General features: G+C 37.0%; 1 protein-coding gene and 1 long non-coding RNA gene across 4 annotated transcripts in view; one reads left to right on the plus strand and one right to left on the minus strand.

Annotated features, from left to right (window-relative positions):
- eys (eyes shut homolog) overlaps positions 1 to 18,313 on the minus strand; it is a 175,281-nt gene that overhangs the window by 37,313 nt on the left and 119,655 nt on the right. For all 3 annotated transcript variants that reach the window (XM_032540683.1, XM_032540682.1, XM_032540685.1), the window contains 2 exons: positions 16,970 to 17,146; positions 6,972 to 7,122 (listed from right to left, as the gene is read on the minus strand). In XM_032540683.1, coding sequence (XP_032396574.1) covers positions 6,972 to 7,122; positions 16,970 to 17,146 — 328 coding nt within the window. The remainder of the gene's footprint in view (positions 1 to 6,971; positions 7,123 to 16,969; positions 17,147 to 18,313) is intronic.
- LOC116704926 (uncharacterized) overlaps positions 17,841 to 18,313 on the plus strand; it is a 20,584-nt gene continuing 20,111 nt past the window's right edge. The window contains exon 1 of the long non-coding RNA XR_004335812.1: positions 17,841 to 17,850. This is a non-coding gene — a long non-coding RNA (uncharacterized LOC116704926). The remainder of the gene's footprint in view (positions 17,851 to 18,313) is intronic.

The raw sequence follows: 18,313 nt of genomic DNA on the forward strand, positions 1-18,313 counted from the left end.
ACTTTAATTTTATTGCTGCAAAATGGGATTGTCAAGCAGACGAACTGACCAACATGTATCATAAAATATCAATATTTCGCATTCGTGAATTGATTCAGAAAATATCACAATACTATGCTGTGCTCAATCCCTCCAAACCCCCATACTATATAACAATATAACATTGAAACATGAACGTGTTTCATTGTATGATGAGCGAAAAGTAATAGTGACAGCACACATATTGTAAGTTATTATTTATTAATGGGTTACCCACAACACAGTGATTTAAATATTTTAGATGTCCTGTGTTTTATGTGGACTTTAGCTTTAGCGAGGGTCTAACAAAAGTCGTGATGAGTTGCATTATAGGAAATGTAGGATCTAGTGTTTTTTGGAGCTTGACCTTCAAGGAATAATAGCCAGGATATCTTGGCTTCTGCTGGTGTTATGTCTGCAAAATTAATGTCAGATATAAACAATGCACAGGACTAATAATCCCACAAATAACAAATGTCTCACTATAAAACACCAACGTTTTTATCTTTGATCCCTGCAGCACACTTTTGTTGGTAGAAGTGCTTTTGGTTGGAGTGAGAGTACTTTGAATTATTTTTTTCACACATAAGTTAGGCAAGAAGCAAATTGAATTGACTACAATACACTATCCAATCACCAAATCACCAATTAAACAAATGAGGTATTTTGGGTACCTTGTATTCTGTGATCAACCATTACATTCACATTTCAACAGAAAACAAAGAAATTCAGAAAACTGCATCTGGCACACTTGCAGATGTAATGGCAGGGTGTTCATACACGGCTCCTACTGAAGCAAAAAATGTAGTGCTTTTTTTAACAGAAATAATACAAGTCCATAAAGCTATCAACATAAATATCAAAACCAGTGAGTTTCTAGACATAAAATCCTCTGTCATAAAAAGAATATTGAGTTGAATACTTGAGACACTACTCCTCTTCCTTTGACCCAAGAGAAAAAAAGAACCCACAAAAGTGGCATAAATTTAAATAATCAAATCTGCCCGGGATTCTGAGTTCACCTGTGACAAGGGAACAACATGTAACGCTGCCGAATGCTATGTGTCATCCTTGTTGATCTTTGAGAATGAAAATAACTCCAACAGTGAATGCTAAGCACAAAGGATTCAACCAATAACGTACACACCCTGGCAAATGACCGGGGAGCATTTATCTGCCACTCTCAAACTTTAATCGTAATAGTCTTGTCCCAAAAATCCCCAAAGGAAAACTTACCCACATTGAAAAAACCAAGCCAACAACAAACATGTCCTCCCCAAATAAAATATGACACAGCCTCTCCGCTGCATACTCCCCTTTGTGAAATTATTTGGCATCACAAGGCATTTAAACAGTGGCCTTTTGTCTTGCTAACTTTACAGTCTATTTTGGAGTGGTACAAATGGGTTGTAGAATTCTAATGTAAAAAAAAAGAAAAGAAAACATACTTTAAAGTTACTATGTTAATGGTTTACACCTACTATCAATGTGCCTGTCCATTAAGCATTCTTTCACTGGAAACACAATGCACCGTAACACCATTACATTCAGAAAATCTGCATAACTATTGATAATGCACCTGAATAAATTTAAGCTATAATATCCTACATCCTTCAAACCAAACCTGCTGTTTATACACAGATTGCAGTCAAATGCAAGCTCTACTTTGCTCATTTCCAACAAAACCCAGTATGTTTCACATATATGGCAGTTTGGATTGTTCTGGTCATTTTATGCAATCTTGCCTCACAAAAGCTGCTCTACAAAAAGAAAATGTAATTCATTCAATTATGTTTACTGTCAGAACAGGCTGATAAACTATTGAATAAATACTCACAATGTATTTCATCCCTTTCTTGGAGATGATTAGTGATATACTGTAGAGTGGCGTAAGACAGTTCAACAGCACTCCTCTGTGAGAATTTTACAAATAGGGGTAAAAAAACAATTCACTTAATGAGTTGTGTATGTATGTATATATATGTGTGTATATATATATATATATAGAGAGAGAGAGAGAAATTTGACAATAGAGCATAAACTAAGTAAAGGTAAAACATCTGTGCTGCATCACTAGAGGGCTTTTAATGTCATTTACATAAACACTCCACAATGTTTAATGGGTTGTTTTTTTACTTATCCTAGTAACCACAAGCAATTATTTCATTATCAAAAACTACAGTGCTTAAAAGGCCAGCATGCAAAAACATCAAGAAAGCGTCATACAATGCTTATTTTCATTGTATGGAGCTGTATAACTGAGGTGTCATATCACTTTTGTGATCTAAACAATTGTGCATCAGTATGGGGTGGTGTTTGTAAAGCGGCTCATGCTGAAATTAACAGCAACATTTAGTCACATTTAGGTTCAAACAATGTTTAAAAAACTGCTATGAATTTTTCAGGGTCACTTGCACATTTACAACAATATTTGTCAACTTAGAGATATTTTAAATAGTTAAATCCAAATATTAAATGTTACACCTAAATGTTAAATCTAAATGCTAAATTTAATTTTAAATCTAAACGTTAAATCTAAATGCTAGGTGTAAATGTTGAATCTAAATTTTAAATCTAAATCTAAATGTTGACTCTAAATATTTAATTAATAAAAATTCACAATGCCGGTAACCGGAAGTACCAAAATAAAAGTTTGAGGAGGTCAGTGCGTGTTTATAGTATCAAATAACAACTAAAAAACAATCTGGGGAAATAAACTCTTGGACATGGATTATCATGATAATAACTTCCTAAAATAATAAATACGTTTGGAGAAACAGTATTTGAAGAGTGCTATGAGTTAATTAGTGTCACTTTTATGGCGGCTATACAAAATTCTTCAACAGAGACAGTGGGCAGAGATAGGCTCTTGCTGGCCTTTATGTAAGCGACTCTTCATAAAAGTGACACTAAAAACTCAAAGTAGGCTACTCTTCAAATACAGTTTCTCCAAACGTGTTTATTATTTTATTATTTTTGTAAATGTGCAAAAAAAGACCTTCAATAATATATACAACAGTTTTTTAAACCTTGTTTGAAGCTAAATGTGACAGTATGTTGCTGTTATTTTTCAGCGTGAGCCGCTTTACAAACTGCACCCCATACATCAGCGCAAAAATGAAGCAAAAGGCAAGCACTGTCATCAGAACAGTGCTCAAGATGACAAAAAGATGATGGGTTGAAAATAAGAGTGCATGTGAGTGATGAACGAGGGGAAAATTAGAAAAAAGAGGGAGATACCGCAAGTCTGTGTAAGAGTAGTCTCACTTTGCCAGACCCTCCTCCAAAGCGCACTCGAGGAGAGTCTGGTAACTCCACATAGCATTCGGGGATGTGAGGAAAACTCTACTCTGGTTTATTGACATTTCTTTAAACAAATCTCAAATTGTCTTGGCCGGAGGAAAATAGGCAACAGTAAAAAATAGGCTCGGAAGGACCTTGTTTTGATAGAACATGTGTACACTTAACATTTTTTTAGTCATGCAACAGAAAACTCAGTTTGGACAGATGGTCTAGCTAGCTATCTTTATTTACATGCAGAGATCTGAAAAAAGGTTGAAGAGTTTAAAATGTAAACACAAAAGAAGTCCAAGGCAACACATTTTCCGGTCGCAACGGAGCATTCTCGGAAGTGGAACGTCAAGGATATAGACTAGTGTTACAGTGACATCAGGCAATTTGCATTGTCCCAGTTTGGTCATTGAAATGTGTAATATTTAAAGTTAAATGCAACCATTGCCCTGCCCTGCATAGACGCTGACAGAAAGTTTAAGCAGTTATAGTCAGTACTGCCAACAATCATCCAAGGAAAGAAGGTATTCACTACTCGAACAAGACTAGATGATGTCATGTGCTCATTTGCATATGAATAAAATTGCTGAACCGATCAAGAATAAATAGAAGCAGAGCTCAGCAGCAGGCCCTCTCTCATTTCTCCCACTGGTTCACTCTGCCTCCCAGTTCCTAAGCTGTAAGCCTGTGTGCACACTACAGAGATGGAAGATCAGCTGTGCATGGGGAAGCATTGTGATCAGACCTATTTGGATGAAACAAGCAAGTAGTGCAAATGCATGTGGATCAGGTTCAGCATTTGGTACCAAATCTATTGCCAAAAGCTTAGGAGTTAACTGTTTTCCCCAGTTAATCCAAAAGAGTAACAACATTTGCTGCTTGTGGGTTTTAAGAAATCCTTTTACCAGGTGGGGTGTCTGAAAAAAATGCTAACTCTAGTGACGAGTGTGGAAAGTTGGCAGAGGTAATTGCTTTTCATTATTAAATTGTCAGCTAAGTAAGCTACAACCATCTGACTCCAGCTGAGTTTACTGCTATGCAGTTATGGCACTGTACGTTACTGCAACGTATCATAACAGCATTTACAAACTGGGTTATTTCTTTCTACCTTATGCTGCTGTATTATGTTATGCATCCAATCTAAAGATTTGTTGTGAAGAAACATCTTGTTTGTTGTGTGTCTTGGCTGGGATCATAGTTTTTGAAATGCAAAAATGACAAGCAAAATGTTAATTCATTCTTAGCAATGGCAGCATTCTATACAATGATTAACTTCATTCTGATGTAATTCAATATTTTATTATGTATTTTGTCATTGTTAAAGTTAAATCTAAGCTTTTAAATGGGCTTTTAAATAGATGTTTAAGACAGTACTATACATCCACATATATAAAATTGTACTGCTAAATGTTGTTGTACAGTCATTTGAATGCTGTGGTTTTGTGTGCAAGTGTGCATTTTACTTAAAACATTTATCTTTAATAGTCAAGGATCCATTGATGGGTCAGAATTGATCTACAAGGCATCATCATGTGTGCAAGATCTTTTTTCACAAGTATCACACTGTGTGCACTGCTACCCATACTAGATCATAACAATTTCTGAATAAGTATAATGAAATGACTTGGTCAGTCAGAAGGCATAAAGTTTGCCTAATGCATGCAGACAAGATTAGAGACTCTCAGCCACTTACGGAAAAACACCAGACAACCATTTGCTGAAATGGCCAATTTTTTCAGCAGACTGAATATCAAAGGTTAATGATCCTAAATCTCTCTGTGAACTAATTGCAAGATATCACAGACAGTAACAGATATGTTGCCCCTTTTTCGTGATCAAAACAATAAAACTAAATTTAATTTTTCCACATTTTGACATTCAGTTCATAGCATACTGTATACCTGAAGAAGAAGGTATTCTTATTTATTCTTGTAACGTTCAGTGCATGATACATGTCAGGGCCTGCACTGTTCCAGAGGTGCACAATAATCTTCGGCATTAAAGTTGGAATTTGTCTGAAATAGTAAGCTTTCATTGCACAATTCTCTGATCAACACTGACGTGGACATCTACTGGACAGCAGTGTTGGGCAAGTTACTTTTAAAAAGTAAGTAGTTACAGTTATTATTTACTTCTTCCAAAAAGTAACTAAATTAGTTACTCAGGTACGAATTATAAAAGTAACTTGTAGTTTACTACTTTTAAATGCTCAAATGTGACCCCACCTCCACCCCTCTTTAACGGAACTTAAAATACATGTGCATGTTCAATTATGTATGATAAATCTGAACAATATAAGGCAACTGACACTTAATACAATACATTATTAACAGAAACAATGTAATAATAAACTATTTTAATGTTGCTGTGGGACAAAGTGAGAATAGCCTCCAATCAAATCCCATGTATGTACATATTATGTTTATATAGTGGATCAATACAAATAACACAACAGATGTTTTGGAACTTTTGATGTTTATTGCCCCTCATTTGGACTCGCCATACCTGTCTCTTGATGACTGAATCACTTGTGTTGTCCATTGTGTGTCCGACTATGCATGCTTTCAAACACCGCCCCAACTCTACCTCTGATTGGCTTACCATGAAATTTTCAACCTCAGCAAATCATCAGCATGTAAGCACTTGTCTCGTACACTGCCCACTAATAAAGGAAGAACAGTAGAATTTGGTTGAAAATGGTTTGATGAAAAAAAAAACAGCTTCAATTATAGTATTGCACCGCATTTTTGGCAGTAACGGTAACAGCGTTATTAAGATGGGAAGAGTAATCAATCAGATTACTCGTTACTGAAAAAAAGTAACGCCGTTGGTAAAGACGTTATTTATAATGTTGTTATTCCCATCACTGCTGGACAGACAAGTATTCACAGGGTTTTATCAAAGACATCGTGACATGCCCTGTGTAAAAATCCCATTGAATATAATCAAAGTGGGAAGCACTCAGCAAAGCACAAATGTTTTCAAGTCTTTAAATAGGTAAATGTAAACACTACACCCCATCCACTATGCTTTGCTACTTCCAAGCGGCTTGCCAGTCCCTTAGTATGAGGGGGGCCAAGCTACGGCTCAACAAAATCATGAATGTTTTCTTCCTGGCTCCACATTGGTGGAACAAGCTCCCCACTAAAATCAGGACAGCAGAAAACCTACACATCTTCTATTGCAGACTGAAAACCCACCTGTTTAGACTGTATCTTGGCCCATGAAAAGATGATAATAATAATAATCATTCTCTTCTATTAAAATGTAGCACTCAAAGCAGTTTTGATTATTTGATACATTTTATGTATTTACATGATTCTTTTTACATGATTCTATTTGTGAGTGGTATCTTCATTGTACTTATTGTAGGTGGATTTGGATAAAAGTGTCAGTTTTTTTAATGTAATACATACAAAATACATTGTGTATATTGTCTTTTTTTTCATGCTTTGGTATTTGCTCAATTCTTGTTTTATAGGCTTTTGAAAAACGGAGTGAAAGAAGTTTCATTTAGGAATTAAATTGGTGATTCACTTGCATTCTTTCTGTCTTTAAACGACATGAGTTATAAACATAGACTATGTTCAGGTAATAACATAGATATCACGTTAAAAAGAACACTAGGGAACAGAGAGACAAGTAGGAGAGATATATCATACCGGATTGTGATTGGGATCCATCTGTTGTTGTTGACGTTCTGGCCTGCTGCAGCATTCAAAACATGACTCCCACCACACCCAAGTACAGCAACAGGGCTTCCATCTTGAAGGAAAACATGAAGAAACCGATCCCCAAAGTTCTGCTCCTGAGCTGAAATGGTAATACATTGTGTTTAGTAAAGAGTATTTTTTTCTGTATTGCCATTATGTAAGCTACAAAATGTGTCATTACATTAGGCTTAACTCTAAAGATATTGAATTCAAAAAAGGAGTCCCCTTGGTGTGTCTAAAATAAAATAAAAATGTAAGAAGATGACGGAGACATGGTTAGAAAGGGAAAATTGTTTGACATGAGCATAGTGGTAAGAAATTATATTATACAGGGAAAATCCCAATCCATCTGTCCCACTAAGAAGCATCCAGTGCAATATTTTATCAATGTGAGCAAGTTGGCCCTAGACTTACCCAGCTAGTGGAGCCTTTTAAATGTCAGTGTGCTGAGTTTCCCAAGAACCTAGTTTACATTGTTGTTCGCTCCACATTATATGCCAAGACACACAGGAAACCAAGAGTGCAAGGTTTTCACCCTAACACTGAAAATTGCCAGACGTAGCGGCCTAAGATGAACAAGTTATGTCTGCATTCAACACTACTCTACTTTTTTACTCTACTTTTTTCTTAAAGCATTCAGCTTGGATGCTTCAAATGGCATACAAGTCAGTCACTCTTTGCCAAGTGAAAAGTAACAAGACAACAGTAAAAGTCAATAACCCAAGAGAAATGTAGCCAAAGGGCTTGAAGACCTTTTTTATAAAGGGTCTAAAAAACCACAATCAATTCTTACTGAGGAACTTTCTAGTGGAAACTTACACCTGCAAAGGATCGTAGGAAATGGTTGAGGAGAGAAGAGAGAGAGGGCTGATTTAAGACAAATCCCTACTAATACTCCTCAAGACAAGAGGAAAGCTGTTGCAGAGCATATTCTAGTAGAACCTGAAAGAAAGTAAACACCAGGCTCCTTTTCCCTCACACCACTTTTGGAAAGGATGGGCCACAAAGCACACTTTGGACCTCAGTGTCCTTGATCCACCAAATTGGTCCTCTAAGAATCCAAGCTACGAGAAGTTATCTCAGTCTAATAGATAAAGCACTGTCCACTTGTGATAATAGTTCAAAGTACAATGCACCAGCACAGCACCAATATTGGTTAAATTGTCTTGGATTTTGACCAATATTAGTTGAATTGTCTATGCGTACCACAGTGCCATATTATTGTACCATCGTGCTGACTGGGACTACTAAAATAACCATCCACTTTTTAAGAATCCCCTGTAAAGGAATGTTTTTTTCTGTATTAATGTGGCATTTGTGCAAAGTATGGACTGTCATGGGTTAACAGAAGGCAGTGGTTTGTATGCCCTGCATCTTTTTTCCACCTGGTCCATGCTTCAATGAGTCTTGGTTCTAATGGGAGTATGACCTTAGCCTGATGGTGAAGTAAAAAAAAAAACTGTTTTTGTTTACAGCTAGTTTAGGTTATGAGACAAGACGCCACTATTAGATCTGACACTTCCCAGACTCCAGTACATTATATCACAATGGGAGTTTCTGCTGGCCTTGCAGTGTCTTGCAAGTGAGACAGTGCAGTGGGGGAGCGACAGACAGCGACAAGATTAATCCTCCCACACAGGTTACGAGGGTCTTTAGGAGTGAGGTGGAGAGAGGGTGCACACCAGTCCTGCACCATTGTCTAAGAAACCAGGAGAAGAGGGCAGTCAGCATTAGAATGCAGCTCTGTAAGGGAGGGTCAGGGAATACATGGTTGCAGGGCAAAGGACAGAACAGAATACTGTCCTGTTAGAGAGACCTGTTTTTGTTTTTTCAAAAGGACATTCCACACCTGGGTTACAGAGATAGGAGCAACACTTGATATACTGATCACTTGGATTTCACAATAAAAATGATAAGTGAGCCAGGACTTTGTAAAAGGGATAGGATGGTTTAGCTTACTGGGGTATGATCTGGACAGACGTGTGTGAGCTGCAGAGACGGGTGTCTTTAAATTGTGTGTGACTTCTCATTAAGTAATGGCATGGTTTGAGGATTTGGACAGCACAGAAAAATGGCTTGAAAGTTGTGCTTGTTGTTTTAAGGCTGCATTGCAACTGATATGAAAGCTCTGAACAATTTCTCCATAGTAAGAAGGGCATCCGGAAAATCCCTATCTCTTTGTTGGAGGGAGGCTATGCCAAGCTTAATATTCTGCCCTCTGATAATGCATTTTCTCAGCCGACTTCAAGGTCTTTCCTGTTACATGACTCAACAGGGATGCACTTAAATTTGCCATACGTGTATTACTAACCGCTGTTGCTGAATGGACCACAGGAGGAATATCTTGTTCAGATAATCCACCGTTTCCTCATGCTTGTTCTGTGGAAGGCAAGGACTTCTACCAATTCCTTACAAAATAACATTAGGGACAAAGAAGTCAGCCAAAGTGGCTGTGAGGTGAAAATATATATTTTTTAATGTTTTTATTTGCCTGCAGCATTTAGTTAGTTTACATCCAACTTGAAGGGACAAACCTCCCTCTGTCTTTAAGTAATATTATGTCGATAAAGGTTGACTTTGCATGTGAAGTTGCTCTGGGATCAATTATCGGTCCCTTAATGTTTAGCTAGGACCATACTGCCAGCAGACTATATCATCCCAAGATCATTTTTGCCAGTGTTATCCTATTAGCACTTATGTTGTGTTTCCAATGCATGGAAGGGCTCTGCTTTACTCAACTTAACTCACTCTTTCTTGACTTTAAATTAGCCAATGTTTTGGATAGTAGCTGGTACTTTGATTTAGTACCACCTCAGTCAAGGTTCCAAGCGAGCTGAACCAATGTGAGAAGGTGGAGTTAAAACACAGCAGACAACTTATTCGTCATAAAGAATCATTACTAGCCCGCCCGACCTTCTGCATAAACCCCCAATTTTCAAATCAAAGCCAAGCTACAGTCTCGTGACTGCAGTTTTTTATTTACTTGCCCCAGATTGAAAAAAATGGCCGCCCTGCTAAACTATTGCATACACTAAGCCAAACAGTAGGCAAAGGGCCTGTGTTCCACTGTTTGGTTGCATGGATGTCATGCCAAGTCATATTTGCAACATTACCCAAACTGCTTTATTATAAAAAAACATTTAACATAAGTCACAGGCAGATGCAAACAAAATAAAAATAAACCAGGGTTCCCGTGTTCATCTCTAGTTGGATAATTATTTTCAGTGCTCTACTTAAAAAGACAGCGGGGTGACTCCAAGTTATTCAAAATGCTGGTCAGTCTTAACAAAAAAAGAGAACAATTTATCACATCTTACCAGTCCTAAGATCTCTGTCTTCACTTCCTGTTAATCTTAGAACTGATAATAAAATGTAACCCTGTTTGCATGCTCCACAGTACATTGCTGACGTGCATTTCAATATATGGACATCAGGACTCTAAAGGTTATCTGGTCCAGGCCCCATAGTTTTTCAAAGGGTTACTTGCTGCTGGAATCCTTTAACCGTGCATTAAATAAGCTCAAATGATTCAAAATCATAAAAAAGTCCCCCTTCAGGCATTGATTAGCCTTGTTTTTGTAATTGTTTTTACTAGCTGCTTAATTAATTTTAATTGTATTTGTTAGCATGCTACTGTAATGTCTGCATGTGTTTGCATGTTTATTGCTCTTAATGCAAGTATTAAGTAATGCATTTTATTGTGATAAAATATACATCTGTACAATCTAATGCAATCAAATACTTAGCCCTGTGATAAATTGTACCATTACAAAGCTCACAACTTGTAAATATATGTAAATTACTGAGCCCGCAGTTAGAGGTGCTGTTGTATGGGACTACATTATATTAAAAGCTGTTTCTAATCTTTTGTCTTCCCTATTTACATAGATAATGCAGTCCAGAACATCATAACTAAATGTCCTGATGCAATGTCTGCGGCAAGCTGAGCTCCGGAGAACAGCTGGAGAGCACACATTTTAGATTTTGTATTTTAATAGTTAACTTGTTGGTTACAGATGTAATTACTTATATTTCTACGAGGGAAACTATTTGTCAGATTTGTAAACTACGTATTTGGCTGGTAAACATTGTACCTTGTGATGGTAAGAAGTGGAGCTACTGAAAACTTATCATTTTTTCATAATCTATCGTTCTTCTCTTGCAAATCTTTGATTTGTGGCATAAAATGATAACACTTAGTGATTCCTGCTAATTCAAAGAAACAACTTTAAATCCCAACATTGACTTCTCTGTAACAAACTACTATCTTTGATACAATCAGTTTTTGCTTGTGTGTGTAAGTGAGGTTTTTTTAAACCATTTTTCAGATGTGAGAAGGGCTTTTTCAGGAAAGCTTGGAAATATAATGGAAAAATACATCAAACGTTGTGTTATACTGCAAAAATTGTATGACTGCCAGGGACCGTTTTTAGCAGTGCACACATTTCTTTTGGCTGAGAGAAGGCAAAAATTGAAATATAACTTGAGGTAACAAACAAGAAAAGATTGTTTAATAAATTCATTTGAGGCTTATGTTGAGTAAAAAAGGATTATGACTCTCCAGCATGTAGAGGGTCTCTCCACATTGTTTGTGATGCTGGTAGGAATAGAGCAGAAGCAAATGAAGTCACCTTGAACAGTGGGTGTGAGGAAAATGTGTAAGTCTAGGATTTTCTGACTGCGGTGAACTCACAATGACCGTCATGGTTATTTTTATAACGACATCATGTATAACAACATCATGACAACGTTATACTTTTTTATTACTATTTTTAATTATTGCATGCAGTTTCACAATTGTTGAATTAAACTGCAGGAAATTCTTTAACTTACAATGAAAAAGCCAATGTCTGATTTTTTATTGGAGTTTTTTCCTTAACCAAAGTATGTTTTTTGTGGATAAATGACAAGTAAAAACATAATTATGCTTGGCACATAATCATCTATTATAATGCTAAACTACATAATCAGTAGAGACTTGAGAGTTAATGAAAGCGGCAGCAAAGACAATCAAAACCACAGACGCAACTTCCTTCCGCAACAATGAGCGTTTGTCTCCTTTTCAAAGAAGTTGTTTCTGCTTAGCACCATAACTCATTGGTTGACAAATATTATTTACTAGCTATGTCAATGTTGCCCAATCTTTTATTTTTCTATTTTTCTTCAGTAAGGATATTGTTCCCTGCCGTCCCCATATCCCTGTTACTCTGCACAGAGCCTAACAGAGCGTTTGTCTTTTTGTCAGTGCCTGTCACCTGTTCTCCCCCCCTCTCCCTCCTTGTATTTCTCTTCTCAATCTGACAATTGAAGTCCAGAGGGAAACTTGAATGTTTACTTCAGGGAGAGGTATAAAAATGGGAGCAGAAAAAGGAGCAGGTCCGGGCAAAGATTCTCTGCATCTCAATGCGTGTCTTCTGGTTCTCTTCTGATTAACTTTGTCTGTTTGATCTCTGGAGTTTTATCCTCTGATGTGAAAAAGATGCTGCACTATGAGCCAGGGAGCATAACTACATAAAAGTCACCGGGCCATCTATGTACTGTATGCTTTCTGAACATTCATCTATTTTCATGAAAAGGCTCACACTCCACTGCTTTCCGACGTAGGCTGCGGCAGTAACCTATTTTAAATATGGTTATGGAATATGGAATAGAGTAGGTTTAATTGAACTGACCAACTTAAAGTCATGAATGGGTTTTCTTATTTACTAAGAGTCAACATTAAATCCTGAGAGTGGTGAGAAATCTGTAAAGACAGTGACTAAAGATCAACGCGGCCAGATAACTGGTGGCAGCGATTAGACAAGGCAACTAATATGACAGGGTGGAGGTAAAACAATTATGCTAGCCTGATATCAATCACTCACTAATTTACTTGACACATTGCACATCTTATATCTAAAAGGCATTTTTCCAAAGTGATCTTTCTCTAGCTAGCTCTACTGATGCTCCAATATAAAAAAAATGCCGTTTAAATATAAACCAGGGTATATGCAAAATGTCCCACTAATAATTTTTTAATTTTTCTTCATTCAAAATCAGTGTATATATGAAATATGAAATATTAGTTTTACATAAATGCATAGTTACGTCTTTATTATTACAGATCTGAAATGCTGTTTGCTATTCATGTCCACTGCATGCAAAGGAATATGAAAATGACAGGAATGTTAAAGGAACAACTAGCATTGATTGAACATCATTTCTTTGGTCTATTTCAAAGTTTATACATGCAAAGGCTTTCATATAAAGTTCATTGCTTTTGACAACTTTAAAGGTATCCCCAGTCAAGAATTGAGTAGGATTCAGGGGGAAAATTATGACTGAGAAATATACACCTGTTCCCTACAGCTGCATTCTTTTTGTTCATGTAATGTGCTGCTTTTCCAAAAACATGGGGTAGCGTACAAAAAGCTTTGCTTTGCAATTAGTCTGCTACTCTGTAATCAAACCTGTTCTTAAATTTTCCAAAACTCAAAACACTGAATTTAACAACACAGGATTACCAGGATTGCCAGCATGCACGCACGCACGGAGATTCCTCAAATTTATAAATAACTGAAAACTCCAACATCTACTTATAAACATGTCATGTCACTCTAATTAGGCACCTTTGTCAGACAGGCTACTGTATACAGTATTTGTCTTAAAATTGATAGCACCATTGCCTATGTGTATTTAAGATTTAGCTTCCTGACCTTTAAAGTGCGCCAACCTTATAAAAAACACTAATGTAGAGTTCTATTAGGTCCTGAGAGGTGGCAAATTAATAGCTCGTTAAACGCAAAGATTTAAGGCTTTGGTGGAACATTGAGGCACTCAGCAGCCATCATGGGAGGCCAATGTCAGCTCGGACAGAGAAAAGTCAAGCTATTATTACACTAGGGAGCTAACTGTTCTAGAAAGAATATTTCCTTTTACAGTTTGTTGATTGTTTGAGTTTTTTTTTTTTTTTTTTTTAATCTAGCTCCTGTAAGTTGCAGATGGTAACATCCTCAACTGTTTGTGAAAATATATTTAAGGAATGAATTAAAAAAAAGTAATTGGACACAATGTCACTAGCATCATATTTTGTGTTTTTGACGGGGCAATGGAGCATACTGCTCACCACCGAATGTTATTGTAGCCAGAAAATCCACATTTTGATCAAAGGAGATGAACCCTGTGTAATATTGTAATGTTTTTTTTTGTAATTAGGTGTATAAATGAAGGGTTCATTTGCAAAAACCAATATCTCGACTTTTTTACATTTTAATAAATCACAGATAAGGGGTTAATCTAGGGTTACTCCAGCAAGATAAATGTTGTGATGTCTGTGCCCGGTTTGTGTGGAATAAATCACCCGTGATCACCAGACAATGCATGGTGGTTACAGTTCTGTTGGACTAGCACCCAACTTGTTGTGGTGTCACCTGGGTAACGATAGCCGCAAAAGATCAAGGTGGCTGCAGTTCTTAGAGCGGGGAGCTACAATTCCGGTCCACCGAGACACACAGTTGGATGTTTTTTGGAGTCATTAGGGGACCTGAAGCTCCAGGCATTCATGTAGTGTCTTCACCTCTAAGCTGGCTGGTACTTAATATGTGCATAACTGCTATGAACAAATGCCTCATACAGTATACACAATGCTGGATAAATGGAACATAGTTTTCATGGCTCAGCTTTCTCAAATCTACAGACTCCTCTCCTCCCAAAACAATGCTCTATTGTTAAGAGGGTCTGTCTGAGTGGCTGTCAGGGCTACCTATCCAAATCTCCTTCTGTAACAAAAGAGAGTGTGTATGTGTGTGTGTGTGCAGGTGTGGGAGAACAAAAGAACTGGCAGGAAGTAGATGTACAATGTAGAGCGCAGGGTGAAAGGGTCAGCCCAATCCTCGCAACCCATGTGACCGACCAGCTCTTGCCTTCTTATGAGGATTCCTTTGTACGCTTTAGGTTACAGCTCAGATCATCAGCAGCGAACCAACAAAACAGACGGTTTGCAGCTCGCAAATGTCCACAAAAGAAAAGGCTATTTGTTGTCCTTCACCGGAACACAATGAACTTTTCCTTCTCTCAAATGCAGTTGGTTGTGGTTGAAAGAAATTTTGAAAAAGCATGTTATGAACTACCTTAACTAAATAAACTGACCCAAATGTAACTTAAATGGCAGAAAGGTAACAAAGTGGTCAAGTTATCTAAAAGATAATTAAAATATGAGTCTCGGTGCTTCCTTGCCTTTTCCTGTAGCCTTGGAAAACATCACTCATCTTTGTGTCCCACAATTCACTGCAGCATCAATAGATAACAGTAGGTATAAGTAGAGGGTATTAGGTGGGGGGATTTTTGACCCCCACCTAATAGTCTCCACTTATTACTACAGCACTCTACAACACAACTACACAACCTGCAACACAAATACACACACTAAAACACAAATACACACACTCTACAACACAAATACACATCCTGCTGCAACACAAATACACACTACAACACGAATAAATACACTACAACACAAATACACACTATAAAGACAATTGCACCATAAACTGAACATTCAGTATCAGTATTATTATTTATATCATATCATATTATTATAGTATTAATATTTACATCATATCATATTATTATTATTTATATTATAGTATTAATATTCATATAATATTAATTATAGAACTATTATTTATATTATTATAGTATTATTATTCATATCATGTTAAATGCCCCATTATTACTACTGATAACTCATGGTACTGGTATCCCCAGGTGAATTCTTACAGTCCAGTGATTTTATCATTAATATTTGTGATTGATAAGCGTTTCATAAAAAACTGATAACCCCACAGGCAGTTGCTCCACTCTTTTACTCATCCTTGTGTACTGAACTTGTAAATTGAAATCTGCACTTGCAGAAAATATTCACAAATGTGTAGATTGATATTTGCATGAACACATTGACAGCTGCAAGCGTGTAGTGCAACATTTACTTGTGTACATTTTTTTTCTCGGGCACATTTTCACAACCACAACTCAGTGATTACAACCTCTCGAATCTGTTGCTGCAATGTGCTCTCTCGCATCCCACAGCGGAAAATCTGCGCGCATCGACTTTTGCAACAATAAGTGTTTAAGTGTATGACTTAGGTTTTGGCCATGGATATTATCTCCTATGTACTTTTTAAGCACAAGGGTAGGATGGTTTTAGTTGATGGCTAGGGTGACCAGACGTACCAAAAAATTCAGGACAGTCCCAAAAACCAAGTAGTTGTCCCAAATCTTGCCCTAACTGTCATGAAAATTTGAGCAAAGTCTCAAGAGCAGACTCTCGAGTAGTTATAGTTTGATAAACACATTAAAAATGGTTCACTGAGTGGTCCTGGAGCCAGTTTCCATCGACAACAGTATATAGGTGCCACGTAGGCGGCTAGGTGAAATTTTTGATAAGACGCATTGCTATTTTTCATTCATTCATTGTTGAAATGGAGGCTCGGGCTGGTGTCCCGAGACCCAATGAACACGTAGCTAAAAAGCAAAAACGTCTCTGAAGGTACCAGGAAGACTGGGTAAGGAAATACCTGGGAATTACTGCAGTTTTATGTGATGCAAACAAAGTGTCTTGCAATGTATGTACAGTAGGAAAGAGTTTGGTATTTCACATGAGAGGGAGTCAGACATCAGACTGCATGCTAGCAGCAAACTAGAACTAACAGCCCGATAACAGCAGAACTGTACAGATCAAGACTTTGTGTTTGTTTTATTTGTTTCATGATGACACTTGAGTTCATGACTTTAATGATTTCGTATTTGCATTTTTGGGTACAGTTGAATTCCTGAATATAAATAATAACTATTTTTTTTGAAAGATTAACATATTCATAAATGGTAATATTTTCCAACATCTGTCTGTTTTTGCTTTCATAGTGCTGCAGTGCTTTTGAATATTTGCAATAAAATGAGACTGTACTCACTAAAGAGGATGGTGCCCTGTGTAGATCTTGTTTTTACTGTCAAATAGAGAATAACAGTAGTGTCCTTGACAGTAGCAGGAAGATTATTACTGGCACCAGAAGACTGGAGAAGGGATGAAAGGGGTTGCAGCTCCAAATACGATGTTCCATCAAATGAGGGGATATATACTGTGGTCTCTAGAAAAAAAAAATACAAATTGATTAAAAGCATTTAAATGGTATGAGAAAAGTGAGTATAACAACCTAATACTCCTTTGGAAACACATTTGTACTTGAAAATATCACACAATGACGCCTGTATCTAAATGAAGAATGACATACAGTATATATATATATATATATATATATATATATATATTAAAACCAATGCCCTACAGTGCTTTTGTTAGTCAATAGAACAGCAAGAATTGGCTGATGTGTGCCTTTGCAGCACTGATAGCTTGCCTGTGAGCAGAGTCAGCAGGGCCCTGTCAGGACTATGTGGTAGTGTGTTATTTCCCACTGGATGAAAAAGGGGTATGACTTTAAGGAGAGGTGGAGGAAGTTCCCGCTCAGGTCATCAACTCCACAAGCCAGTGATGATCTGCTGGCCTTTACACAAAGGACACTGTACACCTGGTGGATAGCTTGCTGTTCAAGTGCTTGACAGTCGATTCATAATAGGCCACCCAGGTCTCATCTCGGGGAATTCCACCTTAAGAGTCCAGCCCTCAAGGAAAAGTACAGTTTATCCTCAGCTGAGAAACTCATAATATACAGTGTTTATGGTTACAAAAAAAAAACTTTCTTGTATTGTAAAAGAAAGATTAATATCCTCCCATTACTCTTGTATTCTTTTTTGCTTTTTGTTGGGTCAACTAGATTTTTTTTAAAGCAGACCTGTGAATGACTGACAACATTTATAACAAAACATAAAAGAAAAGCAATATAAAAATACTGAGAAATGTGATAGAGATGAAACACACAGTAAGCAGCAGTCTTATAGATGGAAGTTCCCATTATTTCCATGAAAAGTGTTTACTCAAGTATCGTGGTTTTGGATGTTAACGCGTGTAAATTTCACCACTGTGTGTATAGAGAGCCGAAGTCCCGCCCCTTCCGTTTGCCTTCATAGGACCTATAGTGGTTTTAAAAAAAAATAGTCCAACATCACTAACTTCATAAATCATATTTTTGGTAGAAGAGATATTTCAACATGTCAAATAATTCACTAGTAAGTTTTGTAGAGTCATAGAAAACCAACACACCCTACAGTCATGACATGCATGCTGCTCATATGTAACTGAAAGGGGCAAGTTCAAAATAATAGCAGTGTTGTGTTCAATTAGTGAGGTGATTGATTCT

This window comes from Etheostoma spectabile, chromosome 17 (assembly GCF_008692095.1).
Source record: "Etheostoma spectabile isolate EspeVRDwgs_2016 chromosome 17, UIUC_Espe_1.0, whole genome shotgun sequence".
Lineage (NCBI taxonomy): Eukaryota > Metazoa > Chordata > Actinopteri > Perciformes > Percidae > Etheostoma > Etheostoma spectabile.